Source organism: Vipera ursinii (genome assembly GCF_947247035.1).
Source record: "Vipera ursinii genome assembly, chromosome: 3".
In the NCBI taxonomy this organism is placed as follows: domain Eukaryota; kingdom Metazoa; phylum Chordata; class Lepidosauria; order Squamata; family Viperidae; genus Vipera; species Vipera ursinii.
The window spans coordinates 28,084,291-28,099,647 of NC_139516.1; the positions used below are offsets into that span (position 1 = coordinate 28,084,291).

Below are 15,357 nucleotides of genomic sequence, written 5' to 3' on the forward strand. Positions count from 1 at the left end.
CTCAGTATGACAATGATTAGAAAAAAATATTTTGTTGTGCTTGGTGGCAGACAGCCACATGTTTAAACTGGATTTGGTATTTTTGTTCACCTGTCAAGTCTTCTCAAGAACCTAGAGTAGACAGATGTTGTTGTTTAATGGTATTAAATGTATGGTCACAGGATGTAAATTGCAACTAGCAAAGTTGCATTTTGTAATTGACTTTTAGTGATTTTGTCAATGCTGATGGTGTTCAAATGGTGCTACAAATATTTTGGAATTGCAGATCTTTGTATCTTGTGATTTTTCTCCAGTTTTTGTCTTCTATTCTGCTGTCTCCAGGTACTGTCACATCCACACCTTTTGTTTTCTTACCAACAATTGCTAAGTATTTATGTGGCAGGTACTTGTCTGCTTAAATTCTCAAATCCCAGAGCACTAGCATCTTCATTTTCTATTACTTTGTCTATTTTACTATTATTATTAATGGCTGTCCACTCCAATAGAATCTAGGTACAAATTCCAAATGCAGATTAAAAATAACATGACTACTAGTTTGTATGAAGTAAAGAGAAAAAAAAGAACTAAAGGATTCTCCAGAGAAGATAAATGCCTCTTAACAGAATAAACATCTTCAGTGGCAATTATCTGTGTTAACAGTAAGAGAAATGGATATAAAAATAAATTATGTAAAGCAAAAAAAAAGGTTGAGCTTGCAAATAAACCTGAGAAGAGGGTAGCATATAAATTACAAAAAAGGAAAGGAAAAGGAAATTATATTGAAACTACAATAGGGAGATATGGTGTTAATGGCAATGTGGCCAGGCAAAAAGCATCTCATCAATATTATTATAATTTGTATAAAAGAAATGACATCCCTCTAGAGAAAATATCTAAAGCAACAGAATTTACTGAGGATAGATTATGAATAATATAAGAAATTTCTGGACCAGATGGATTAGTAGGTTCTAATTATAACGGTTTTGAGGATGAATTGTTGCAACCTTTACAATACACAATGAACTCTATCCTATAAGAGGAAAGCTGCCAGAACACTGAAAAGAGGCCAATATAGCATTAATACCTAAAGAGGGACATACAAGTTATTTACAAAGTTTCTGGCTAATAGACAAACAATAATGTTGTGGGGTTTTACCTAAAAGACAGTTAAAGGACAATGTCAGAAATATATTAGATATTTTGGGATAGTTGGAGCAACATAATAAAAAAAACAAAGCTATATTGATCTTCTTAGATGCAGAAAAGGCCTTTGATAATTTGAACTGGGATTTTTTTTTAAGTTTTAGAAGTTATGAATTTTAGAGTGACCTTAATAAAATGAATAAAGTTAATTTGTATTTCAAAGAAACTATAAGTAATTGTTAATGGGGATTTAACATAACCCTGTGAGATACAAAAAGAACAAGGCAGGGGTGCTCACTGCCCCTTCTCTTGTTTATTTTACTTCTGGGAATATTGAATAGAGATGTAAGACAAGATGAGAGAAATGTAGGAGTAAAGATTTAAAAAAAGAAACTTGGAAGGTAAAGGTGTTGGTATTGATTCTGGGAAATGCTTTAAAGCAGGGGTGTCAAACCCCGCAGGCCGGATGTGTCATGCCAAAACCATGCCCACTCCAGCTCCGGCAATGGGGAAAAAATCACGATACATCGTGAGATGTCATGTTTTTTTTAATTTTAATTCCATTTATATCCCGCCCTTCTCCAAAGACTCAGGGCTGCTTACAAGCTTAGCAGTAGCCTTCATTCTATGTATATGCCTGCTTATTAGGGCTTTCACACACACCCCAAGTGGCATTATTACAAAGTCAGCTTAATTGCCCCCAACAATCTGGGTCCTCATTTTACCTACCTCGGAAGGATGGAAGGCTGAGTCAACCTTGAGCCTGGTGGGATGCGAACCTGCACTAATTGCAGGCAGCTTTAAAGGGATTTGAAATATTAATGGACAAATTAAAGAATGTGGAGCATTAGGTTTTAACATTAACAAATAAAAAAAAATGGAACAGAACTGGTAAATAAAACATGTTTTAAGACTAAGAACAAGGCAAAATATTTGGATATCATTATGATAAATATGAACCACATGTTAATTTCAAAATAATTAAGATATGGAATTAAGTTTAAAAGGGATATATTAATGTGGCAAATTACAACTATAATCGCTGGAGGAAAAAATTGTGATAAAAATGAATGTTTTATTTGGAATGATGCTTTTGCTTCAGACACTACTTTTATTGAAACTGATGCACCAGTAGCAGAATGATACATGAATTAATATAAGGTGCTACAAGATGCAAAGGAAAGAGAGGACCTGGATTTACCTAATTTGAAATTGTATTTTACAGCTTGCTTTTTGGTTTGGATGTTGTTGAGATATAGAACTATTTTGGACTTAGAAGGACAAAACCTGAGATTTGGGTGGCATGGGTATTTATGGTACAATAAAGTCAAGATCAACATGAACTTTAAACACCTTATGTTAGGTAAGCCATATTGATAATATGGAATAGAACAACCCAGGTTATGCCTGAAAACACTTCTGCAGCTCTCAGAACAAGGATCACATTATAGAGAAATAATAAGCAAATACAAATAACTAATCTATTATCAGATGTGAGAATATTGTCAAGAAAAATGTAAAATAAAATCAAGAAAACAAGTGGGGGGTAGGATAATATAATTGTACATGTTTTTCTTATTCACAATTATTAGAAAGATTTAAAGTAGACAAAATAATTCATGGTTTTGAACATTTTAAGACTGAGTTTGAAATGGAACTGTGTATAAATGATAAACATGTAATTGCTAAAATGTAGAAACTTTTATTGAAACCGGAAACTGAAGAAGAGCAAGTAAAACATTGCATGATAAATTGAGATCAATATTTTGGTTATAACATACAGATGTACCAAGGAGAAATATGTGGTTGAAAAGATTGAAATTTACATTCTGTTATAATATTAAAGAGAATTTTTTATCAAATGATTATACCATTCCTATTTGTCACCAGAGAAATTATCTAGAATGTATAAAAAAACACTTCAAATTTATGCTGGAATTATGAACAACAAGAAGGGACTTTTTAACACCTTTGGTGGACGTGTAATAAAGCTAGAAAATTCTAAATTCAAGAACATGCACTAATTCAGAAGACCTAAAAGATGAATGTACAATTGAAAGCAGTGATTTTTCTTTTGGAAATGGTGGACAAAAATTGGAGAAAAGTCATGGAACTTTGTTTTTGTACATGACAACTGCAATAAGATTATGGGATGTCCAAAGATGGAAAGATTCAGCATTACCAACAAAGGACAAATGGCTGCTGAAATGATGAAACTTGAGGTTTTTGATCAGAGAAGAGACTGTATTACATGTACAGTATTGCTGACTGGAAACTCGTTTTAGATGTTTTGCATGAAACAGAAAAAAATGAGCTTATGATTTATGTTTTGATTATTAAACTGAATAGACTATAGAAAGAAGAGAAGTATGTTGTAACCATCATATAAGTTATAATTGTAGCAATAATTGCTGTACAGAAAATTGGAAGTTTTACAGAACTTTTTTCTTTCTTTCTTTTCTTTCCTTCTTTGTACTTCTCTTTGATTTCTCTTTCTTTTCCTTTTTCTTACTTCATATTAGCTTGTGTTAGTTTTTATATCTTTTTAAAAAATCTTTTAACAAAAATATATATTAAAAATTTAAAACGTTAAAGAAAACAGGCAGGCCAAGCTAAAACATCCACAATAATATCGTATACCATAACAGTAAGTATAAAAATACAACAAAAAGAGCCTCATAACCACATTAACTGCAGTCCCTGGAACAGAGGTAGGTTTGTGGTCCTTCCAGAACTGTTTCAGAATGTGGATGCTACTCATGCTGTTCCAGAAGTGTGAGGGGCATAGATAGAACATTTCTTTGGTCCATTTCTTTGATGACAAGGTTTAATAGAGAGGATCAGGACCACATCTATTCTGTTTGAATATATTAGGTGAGGTTTTATAATTGATAACTAGCACCTTGAATTGTACCCAGAAAATGATTGGCAGCCAATGCAGGTTACATAACAGTGTTCCCATGGGATAATGAAAGGTACCTTTTACTGCTAACACTATGGCATTTATTTTGTAATATTTATTTCATTGCTTTATTGTATTTTTTTGAACTATTTGTAAGACACTTGTAATTTTTGGCATGGGTGGGGGAAGGTATTGAACATCTTATTAAATTCAAAAAATAAATATAATGGAAAGTATGGGGCTATGCTCACTGCAATACTGAATCAAAAGTGAACTATCACATTATCAAATCTGATAACCTGCCTTTGATATATATATATATTTGGTATGGAAATTTTTTCTATACTTTGATTTATTAGTATTTTATTCATTCACTTATTTAAATTAATTATGGATGCCCATTCCCATGTAATCTGGGCAACTATATTGTGTGTGTTTTATTTTGTATGTAGTTGAAAATCAGTCCATTAGATTTCAATCCTTTCCAAGAAATTAAGATTGAATTATAACTATTATTTAATATTTTCACAATGTTTCCTAATTCATAGCACTTCCTTACAAGAGTGTCTCCCATATGTTGCAAACTGATCCAAATCCAGAGACATGTATGTTGTGTGCATAGTGACTTATAGGCACAGATGTCTATGGAGTTTGCAGGCATAGTGATGAAAAAGATGTGGCCCTCACTCGATAGTCAGAAAATAGCTGCCCTAACTTCTTCTAGTTATGAAACAGTTGGTATTTGGAGGTTTGAAGGTTATTTTGTCAGTTTATATCACTATAAATGGATGCTTGTTTCTGCATGGTTTATTTGATTGTAATAAAGTTAACTGTGGAATTTTCTATTAATATATTATGCTTAAAGCAGTTTATAGAAAACTTCTATAATCTCAATAAAACCACACATTTAGTTCACACAGAGTAATCTATTCTCACAGTAATCAGTTATAACATCTCTTAAATTATGACACAGAATTAATTTACAAAAATTAATATTATTAATAATTAGTACGACAAAGAATTATAAGTAGTCCCCAACTTAAAACCTCATTTGAGACCAGAATTTTGTTTGTCCTTGGTGTCATAAATCAGAGCATCATATTACCAGACTGGCAGTAGTTAAGCAAACCACATAGTTGTAAATGCAAACCCATTTTTGCCAGTTTTTGCCAAACACACAAAAAAAACCCCATATATGACCGTGTGATTGTGGGATGCTGCAACTGATACACAAAATGCACATGAACTTAGATGCTCCTGCTATATATATATATCAATGTTGCCTATGTCAAGGCATGCAGTTTTGGTGTGATAATGACAAAGAGGTGGGCCTTCTCTTCAGCAGTCTCTCTCCTGTTGAATAATCACTGCTCTGAATTATGTAAGACTGAAATATACAGTGGGGCTTAAAAGTTTGCTAACCCTTTTCTATTTTCAATATTTCTGCATAGATATGACCTAAAATGTGATCTGTTCTCTACACAAGTCCTAAAACTAGATACTGAGAACTCAATTAAATAAGTAAAAACCTTGCACTTGTTCATTTATTTATTGAGGAAAATAATCCAACACTACCTACAGATAATATTTTAGGTCATATTTATGCAGAAACATTGAACATTAATTTTTACCAGCTGGTAAAAAAATGTATTTCTTGTAATATAAACTGATTTACTGCCAATCTTTTGGAACAATTCTGAACAATTCCTCTGCATCTTCAAACAACCCTTTAGATAATTGAAGATAACTATCATAGTTTTGTCTTCTCCAAGTTAAGAGTACTGTAACTAATATAGTATCTCCAATCAATTATCCTTGTTGGTTTCCTATCAACTTGGTTACACTTTTATGGTTATGCTATAGTTTCTCAATAGAGACAATATTGTCACTCTATTTCTATTAATACAGCTAAGATTGTATTTGCTGTTTTGTAACTGCATCACTCAATGGTTTCATGCTCAACTCAAACATAATATCTAGATCATTTATACATGAATACTCCCCAGTCTGCTCCCATCATCCTATAGTCAGGTCTTAGCTTTTTCCTACCCAAATGTTTGTGTTTGCATTTTTCCCTGTTAAACTTAAACTTACTGGTTTCCACTCAGCTTGTCAACATATTTCTGAGTTTTGCTGTCTCCTCAAATGCTTGCAATGATAGCAATAGAAATAGCATTTAGACTTATACACTGCTCCACAGTGCTCTACAACTCTCTCTGAGCAGTTGACAATGTCAGCATATTGTCCCCAACAATCTGGGTTCTCATTTTACTGATCTCAGAAGGGTGGAAGTCAACCCTGAGTCAACTTTGAGCTGGTCAGGATCAAACTCCTAACAATGGGCAGAGTTAGCCTACAATATTGCATTCTAACCACTGCACCTCCATGCCTCCTGATAGTATTTTAAAGGTCGTAATCCTGTAACCTCATAACTCTTACAGTTCTTAGAATCTTAATTAGAAAACGGAATATTAAGAAGAATAACTGTTGCAGGAAATTATGGTATAGAATTGATGGCAAGAAAGTTCTTTTTTTGCTATAATAGAAATGCCTTAAAATTAGCATTGTAAAATCCTTCCCATATTCAGTTGCAATTGACTCATGTTCTATATACCTAAGTATTGTATTGTCAGAAAATATACATTAAAACAAAAAGGCTGAGCTCTATGCAACAGCAGATGGCACTTAAAACTAATAGCATAAATTGGCTGGATCTCCTCCTCTGATTAGTCTATTCTCCTGGTTCCTTATAGGCCATGTCTTTAAACAAAGATTAAAGGTCAAACTAAAACCTGTATGTTGATTCCTGGCTGATTCCCTCTTTCAGTGAATTTTAATATAAACAGATACTGAAGGTAACATCATTCTATTTAGAATGTATGCATGCCTACCTTGGAAACATCAAAACAAAGTCAAATCTCCAAATATTACTGAAAACCTAATCCCCTCTCATCATCTTATTTTTTTAAAAAATGACAATGTTCTGGCACCTGTATGGTTTCTGTGGTTTATATTATCTTGCACAATGATTCAAACAACAGTCCAACAAATACCATAGTACAAAAACTGTGCCAGGTTCAGGCTATATTAAGCTCAAGCAGGGCTTTAACAAATCAGTATTTACAGTAAAGTACACAATAAACATATTGCTGGATAGATTAGCCATGGTATTTGGGACCAATGTAATGCACATTTAAATGGAAACATAAGCTTGAAAACATCTTCCTGGTTTTCTCCATTTTTATATTGTATATTTTTGCATTCCTATTTGTTTTGGTTAAATGTTCATTTATTTAATATTAACACTTTCTGCCAATTATTTACAGATGATCACTCCAGGGTGAGACTGCAATTACTAGATGGAGATCCTCATTCAGATTACATTAATGCAAATTATATTGATGTAAGTGTTATAAGAAAATATTTTTGTACAAGGAAGTGTCTGTTTGAAGAATTGCTAAGCAAATTGTCTTCTGATGTGATCCTTATTTATTGGGTTACATTAGGTTTAAATAACTTTTTTGTGGTAGAAGACAGTAGCAATACTCTAGCCAGTAACTCTTATGAACATTTACTCCACTAAATTTCCCTAGAAATAATTAGAGCCACCATGGCAAATTAAAATGGAGCTAGATCCAATTACCTGGTACTTTGCAGGTTTAAGTGAGATGTTTGCTAAGTAAGCGATGAAGAGTACTAAATCATACTCATGTCACAGGAGTCCAGGCTTTTAAGAATCAGGCATCTTTCTTTAAATAATTTAATTTAATTTAATTTAATTTATTAATATTTCTATACCGCCCTTCTCCCGAAGGACTCAGGGCGGTGTACAGGGCAAGAATAAAACACAGAGATTTACAAAAAATAAAAGATAATTAAATACATGCCCGATTAAAAATACAATTAATACATGGTAAAAACCCCAATAAAAATAATAAAAAGACCCCACTAATCCCCCCTCAGGCCAGGCCGGCTTGCTCGAACAAGTATGTTTTCAGGTCGCGGCGAAAGGAGCGAAGATCGGGCGCCGTCCGGAGCTCAACCGGTAACTGTTTCCATAGCTCCGGGGTGCCCACAGAGAAGGATCTCCCCCTGGGGGCCACCAGTCGACATTCTCTGACCGGTGGCACCCTGAGGAGACCCTCTCTGTGGGAACGCACAGGGCAGAGGGAAGTAGACGCCGGCAGCAGGTGTTCCCTAAGGTACTCCGGACCCCTGCCATGTAGGGCTTTAAACACCATTACTAGCACCTTGAATCTCACCCGGAAGACAACTGGCAACCAATGCAGCTCACGGAGCAGAGGTGTGACATGGGAGTATCGGGAGACTCCCAACACAACTCTCGCGGCTGCATTCTGTATCAGTTGGAGCCTCCGGGTGGTCCTCAAGGGAAGCCCCATGTAGAGAGCGTTACAGTAGTCTAGACGAGAGGTCACGAGCGCATGAGTGACTGTGCATAAATCATTAGTAAAACAAACAAATAAAAACCAACACCAAATAGAGGAAGAACTTACAATGTTTGTATCAAAATTTCCATCCCAAAGCCAATACAAATTAATGACTCATTAATCAATGAACTAATCAAATAAGAATGGCTCATGTCGTGCTTGTAATTTTCTCAGTTTTTGACTATCTTTTGTTTGAATAGGATCTGGATTGAATGGGATTGAATATATGTTTTATATAGTTTTAGGAGTATAGGAAAGTGTCTTACTCTGTGTCATATTGCTTGTCAACTTACCTAAGTAATATTCATTATTTGTTTAATACTGTCCATTCTAACTAGCAATCACCTTCCACAATCTTAGATTTTTTTTTGTTAGTTTAACATTAAAGAAGATTGTTAGAGATCAGTGGTATTTACTGCTAGGTAACATACAAAGGAATGAAAAGCCTTCAAAGGCCAATGTCTTTGAATTTTGGCAAAATAATACTTTTTTCTTGTTCTCATGATTCCAACCGCCCCATGTTGCTAGAAAATTAGAAGTGTAACCATGTTGATCAATGTGATGACTGTTGCAAAAAGATCAGGAACTTGAAATGCAAAGAGTTTATTATAAATCTAAATATAAAGTATCCTGAAGAGATTTTGTGAAATTAAAGAAGAGAAAGAAGGATCCAGTTAACAAATTAAATATATTCATCTAATAAAAAACTAAATTTTGAAGCAAATTAAGACTGTAACTTCTAGCAAACAACTAAACATCCTCTTTTCTCATGTAAGTCTTTATAATTGTCACTTAGATCACAGTGTTTTAAAAAGATCCTCCAATTAAGAAAAGGGAAAACATATAAAAATGTATATTCTACATGATTTCTTTAAAAACAAACCCCACATACAAGCTAATGACTTATCCTGCTTTGACAAGAACAGATGTGTGTGCCACAAATGAGTGAACACAAATGTCTCCATGTTTGTTTTGTTAACACAAAAGATAAGCTAAATCCTAAAGTGAATATGGTTTAGGCCAGCGGCTCCCAACCTTTCCTATATCCTGCACCCCTAGAACACTTCTGATATATTCTCACACCCCTTACAAAAGTTTGAAACAACAGCAATGAATTATGCATGTACACTATAATTTTGAAAAGCCAAGTTTTTGTACCCCCTGGAATATTGTCTCGCACCCCCGGGGTGTGTGAGCACCCCTGGTTGGGAACCCCTGGTCTAGGCAGACAGTATGAAAATAAAGTCTAGTTTTTTCCCTAGTCATAAATCTCCTTTTTCTCGATACATAAATGGTTTCAGAATTTGTAGAACTTTAAGGAAATCTGATGCATTTCCTACCATAAATAATTCATGAGAATATGAATAATACTATACTTCCTTTTCACTCAGAGTAGTATTATATAACTAACATCTTTGGGAATCTTTCTATAGTCCAGGTCAGATATGATCTTTAGAGGTCTGCAGTAGTCATCTTGAGAAAGCTTCATTTGTTTTCCAGCTGATCTATAAGATATAATCTGGAGACTTTACCTGCCCCTTTGTCCATCTCAAACATCCAGACATTGAGTCTCCATCACTACCCTCCCTCTAATTCACACTCTAATTTTAATAATTGAATGAATGAGAATTTTCTGCCTCTGTCCTGAGGATATGGAGGCAATGCAATTTTCATATCCCTTTTCCTACTACAGATGCTTCAAAGATAACATTGATTTCTGTGATTTTAAGCAAATTCTAACTTGTCAAATATCTGACAATCTGAATTGCCCCTGAAATTGAAATTCATGGGTTTCCCTTCCTTGTCTTCTTTTTAGGGATACCATCGGCCTCACCATTACATTGCAACTCAAGGTAAGTACCATAGAATCAAAGCATGGTCCAAATGATATGATCTGAATAAAAATAATAAATAAGTGATATAAAGATGCCTGAAAGCTGGTAGTGCAATTAGCTTGGAAGATAAATCATTGTAGGTGATGTATTTAGTTTTTTATTCATCCTTGTCATTTGAATATGATTTTTCAAATAATGATTTCTTTAATAACAGTATGAATTCTTGCATTTACATCTTCCTTTTTGGATGTATTTTCTTAGAATATATTTCTAAAGTTAAAAATAAGAGTTTAATTCTGTTTTGACATAAGCATTTAGACCAACTTAATATACAACTGGGTTTTTTATGCATACTAATTGAAATTTCACATATGTTGCCCTTGGTTTCATAGGAGTCACATTGCAATCACTAAGATTCCTTTGTATTTAATTAAACTTGTGTTCCATCCTTTAATTTTAATATTTTCTTTTTCAAAATGACATTTTTTCACGTTTTCAATATTTTTTTTAAAAAAAGGAAATGAAAAGCACAATCCGAAATATGAAAACCAGCACCTAGCACCAAATTCTCAAAGGGAATGAAAATATTTCTGTTAAAAGTCACACATTCATTTTGTAATCACACATTCATTTTGTAATTAAAATGTGACCCAGGAGTATTATCACCTAACATCTCACCCTTTAATTGAGGGTGCATTTATAATTCTAAGTGCCATTTATACTTTGTAAGTATTCTTCGCAGATCTAGCCCTGTGTCCCAGAATAAATTAATATTCTATATTTGTCTCATGTGTTACTCCAAAGTGACCTTCAATTATGAGTATTTATATCTGTTTGCAGTACTAAAGTTTAGCCTACCATTTTAAATCCTACCATAGTTACTTGTATGATTCAACAGATGTATTGCTCTTCAGACCTCACCTAAGAAAACACTTAGGAGATTTTTTTTTATTAAAGAGTTTTACAGATACATTTTAAACATAAAAAACATAAAAACCCATCCTCCCCACCCAGTTCCCCCTCCCTCTCCCTCCCCCCCGACTTCCCAGAGCAAATACAGGGCATTGACCATAACAATCTTAAACTATAATATGCAAACTAACTATAATAACACTTTGAATCCTATCGCACTTTAACTCTCCTTAAAAATAACTAAATAATAACAAATCTTCTAAATCTAATACTCATTCAAATGCTAAATGAAACTTTTTGGTCCCAAGAGCCTTGGTGGAGCAGTGGGCTAATGCCTCCTTAAGTAACACCAGCTGCCTGCAATTAGTGCAGGTTCGCATCCCACCAGGCTCAAGGTTGACTCAGCCTTCCATCCTTCCGAGGTAGGTAAAATGAGGACCCAGATTGTTGGGGGCAATAAGCTGACTTTGTAATAATGCCACTTGGGGGGGAGCAAAAGCCCTAATAAGCAGGCATATACATAGAATGAAGGCTATTGCTAAGCACATTGTGCTTTAGATTGTAAGCCACCCTGAGTCTTCAGAGAAGGGCGGGATATAAATGGGATTAAAATAAAAATAAAATAAAATATTTATTCTGAATATAATCAATCCATCTTCTCCATTCCAAAATATATCTTTGTTGCAAATGGTCTTTCAAATATGCTGAGATTTTCGCCATTTCTGCCAGGTTCGAAACTTTTGAAGTCCATTCTTCTATAGTAGGCAAATCCTCCTTCTTCCAATATTGCACTACCAAAAGTCTTGCTGCTGTTGTTAAATTCAGCATCAATTTAGTTTTTATAGCAGTAAAGTCAATAGTAATACCCAGCAAAAATAATTGTGGAGAAAATTTTATCTTTTTCTTAAATATCTTCTGCATATTCCACCAAATTTTAATCCAAAAAGCTTTAACTTTTATACAAGTCCACCATATGTGATAATACGTTGCATCATCACAACCACACCTCCAGCATTTAGGCTGATAATTTGAATACATAGATGCCAATTTTTTAGCATCTAAATGCCATCTATAAAACATCTTATAAAAATTATCTCTTAGATTTTGTGACTGTGTAAATTTTACATTTCTGACCCATATTGTTTCCCAAGTATCCATCGTTATTGGTTCTTGAATATTCTGGGCCCATTTTATCATACAATCTTTAACAAGTTCTGTTTCTGAATCTAATTCTATCAATGCATTATATATCCTTCTTATATGTGCAGGACTTTGATCTCTAATTTGTTTAACCAAATTTTCATCTACTATAGAAATACCAATTTTCTGATCCTGTTTCCGTCTAGCTTGTAACTGCCCATACTGAAACCAAGTTTGTACCATCTTTTCTTCTTTTAAAATATTAAATGGCTTTAATTGCCACACATTTCTTTCCAATCTAAGAATTTCTTTATATGTAGTCACATCATGCTTAAATCCCACATTTATTTTTTCTATCGCATGTTTAGGTATTGCCCAAATTGGAATTTTAAAGTTCAACTTATAACGATATATTTTCCAAACTCGCAACAGGGTATATCTTAATATATGTGTCTTAAAAACATTATCCACTTTTTTATCATACAATTAATATTCAGTAATCTCTCTTGTGTTAAATTGAACCAATTCCTAATTGATGATAATACCGCAGCTTCATAATATAATTTAAAGTTGGGCATTTTAAGACCACCTCTTTCACGTGCATCTTGCATTATCTTAAGTTTAACTTTCGGTCTCTCTTCCCTGCCCAAACAAATTTATTAATACCTCTCTGCCATTCCTCCAAATTTGAATCTTTTTTAAGTATAGGTGTCATTTGAAACAAAAATAAGAATTTAGGTAAAACATTTATTTTCACAGCTGCAATTCTTCCTAATAAAGACAATTGTAATTTTTTCCAACTATCTAATTTTTTTTGTATTTTTAGCCATAACAATTCATAATTATTTTTATATAATTTCACATTTGAAGCTGAAAGATATACCCCCAAATATTTAACCTTTTTAACTATTTCAAATCCCGTTAGTTTTCCTAAAACTTCCTTTTGTTCTTTGGTCATATTTTTAGACAATATTTTAGTTTTCTGCCTATTGACCTTAAATCCAGAGACTTGTCCATATTGTAAAATTATTTCCATTAAATCTATAATCGATTGGTTGACCTAATGTAATAACCAAGTCATCTGCAAACGCTTTCAATCTATAATCTTGATCTTTAATTTTAATTCCCTTTATTTTCTTTGATTCACGTATCTTAATCAACAATATTTCCAATGGTAAAACAAACAATAATGGCGACAACAGACAACCCTGTCTTGTACCCTTTTCAATTTTACAAGCTTCTGTTAAGCTACCATTGATTATTATTTGAGCTGTTTGTTTTTGATATATTGCCCTAATAGATTGTAAAAACTTATCACCAAACTCCATTTTCTCCAAAACTTTAAATAAAAATTGCCAATTCAATTGATCAAACGCTTTTTCAGCATCCAAAAAAATCAGCACTGCAGGGACTTGATTATTTCTTTCCAAATATTCTAATAAATTTACAATATGTCTCACAATATTTTTCATTTGCCTACCACTTATAAAACCTGTTTGATAAGAATAAATCATTTGCTACATAACCCCCATTAATCTATTTGCTAAAATCTTTGCAAATATTTTATAATCATTATTTAAAAGCGATATAGGCCTATAATTTTTAAGTTGAACAAGATCTTCATCTTCCTTCGGAATCAAAGTTATAAATGCTGTTTTCCATGATGGAGGCATTTCTCCTCCAGATTGTATTGTTCTAAATAATTCTTTTAAAGGCTCCACCATTTCTGATTGTAAATTTTTATAATAAATAGCTGATAAACCATCTGTTCCAGGTGCCTTACCCACTTTTAATTGTTTAATTGCTAAAATGATTTCTTCAGCAGTTATCAATTGATTCATCCCTTCCCGTTGCTCTTGTGTAAGTATTGTGTTTCGGTAGTAACTGTGAGAGAGATCTCAGAGTCCTAGTGGACAATCACTTCAATATGAGCCAGCAGTGTGCTGCAGCTGCCAAAAAAGCCAACACAGTGCTAGGCTGCATTAACAGAGGGATAGAATCAAGATCACGTGCAGTACTAATACCACTTTACAATGCCTTGGTAAGGCCACAACTGGAATACTGCATCCAGTTTTGGTCACCACGATGTAAAAAAGATGTTGAGACTCTAGAAAGGGTACAGAGAAGAGCAACAAAGATGATTGGGGGACTGGAGGCTAAAACATATAGGGAATGGTTGCTGGAATTGGGTATGTGTAGTTTAACGAAGAGAAGGGTGAGGGGTGACATGATAGCAGTGTTCCAATATCTCAGGGGCTGCCACAAAGAAGAGGGAGTCAAGCTATTCTCCAAAGCACCTGAAAGCAGGACAAGAAGCAACTGATGGAAACTAGTCAAGGAGAGAAGCAACCTAGAACTCCTGACAGTTAGAACAACTAACCAGTGGAACAACCTGCCTCTAGAAGAGGTGAATGCTCCAACACTGGAAGTTTTTAAGAAGAGACTGGCCAGCCATTTGTCTGAAATAGTATAGGGTTTCCTGCCTGAGTAGGGGGTTGGACTAGATGACGTCCAAGGTCCCTTCCAACTTATTATTATTTAGTAGAAGGGCTGTTGACAGAAAGTCAAATAAATTGAAATGTTTCTGCTAAAGTAATCTTTGGGAGGTCTCTTTTGTTTTACTTATTCTTCCTTTAGGTCCAATGCAAGAGACAGTGAAGGATTTTTGGAGGATGATCTGGCAGGAGAATTCAGCAAGTGTTGTCATGGTCACCAACCTGGTGGAGGTTGGCAGGGTAAGATGTTAATTTCCAAAGTTATCAGTCATATATTGTGGTTCCTGTCATTCTTACATGTGCTCAATTTGAAGTCTTCTATACCACACTGACACATTAACTGGCAATATATTCAAAATTACTTCAAATTTGCCATTATATACAGATTTTAAAATGCAGTTTGGTATTGTCACAATAATATGGATTTCTGAATAAATTTGCTATCTAACTGCATTTCTAAACCTACAAAACATGTTTTTAAATAAATGTTTGACCTAAGAACT

General features: G+C 33.8%; 1 protein-coding gene across 1 annotated transcript in view; it reads left to right on the plus strand.

Moving 5' to 3' along the window:
- The window catches only part of PTPRT (protein tyrosine phosphatase receptor type T), a gene marked incomplete at both ends in the record, with an annotated part of 687,552 nt that overhangs the window by 638,110 nt on the left and 34,085 nt on the right, over positions 1-15,357 (plus strand). The window contains 3 exons of the mRNA XM_083358025.1: positions 7,351-7,427; positions 10,289-10,325; positions 14,997-15,094. Coding sequence (XP_083214151.1) covers positions 7,351-7,427; positions 10,289-10,325; positions 14,997-15,094 — 212 coding nt within the window. The remainder of the gene's footprint in view (positions 1-7,350; positions 7,428-10,288; positions 10,326-14,996; positions 15,095-15,357) is intronic.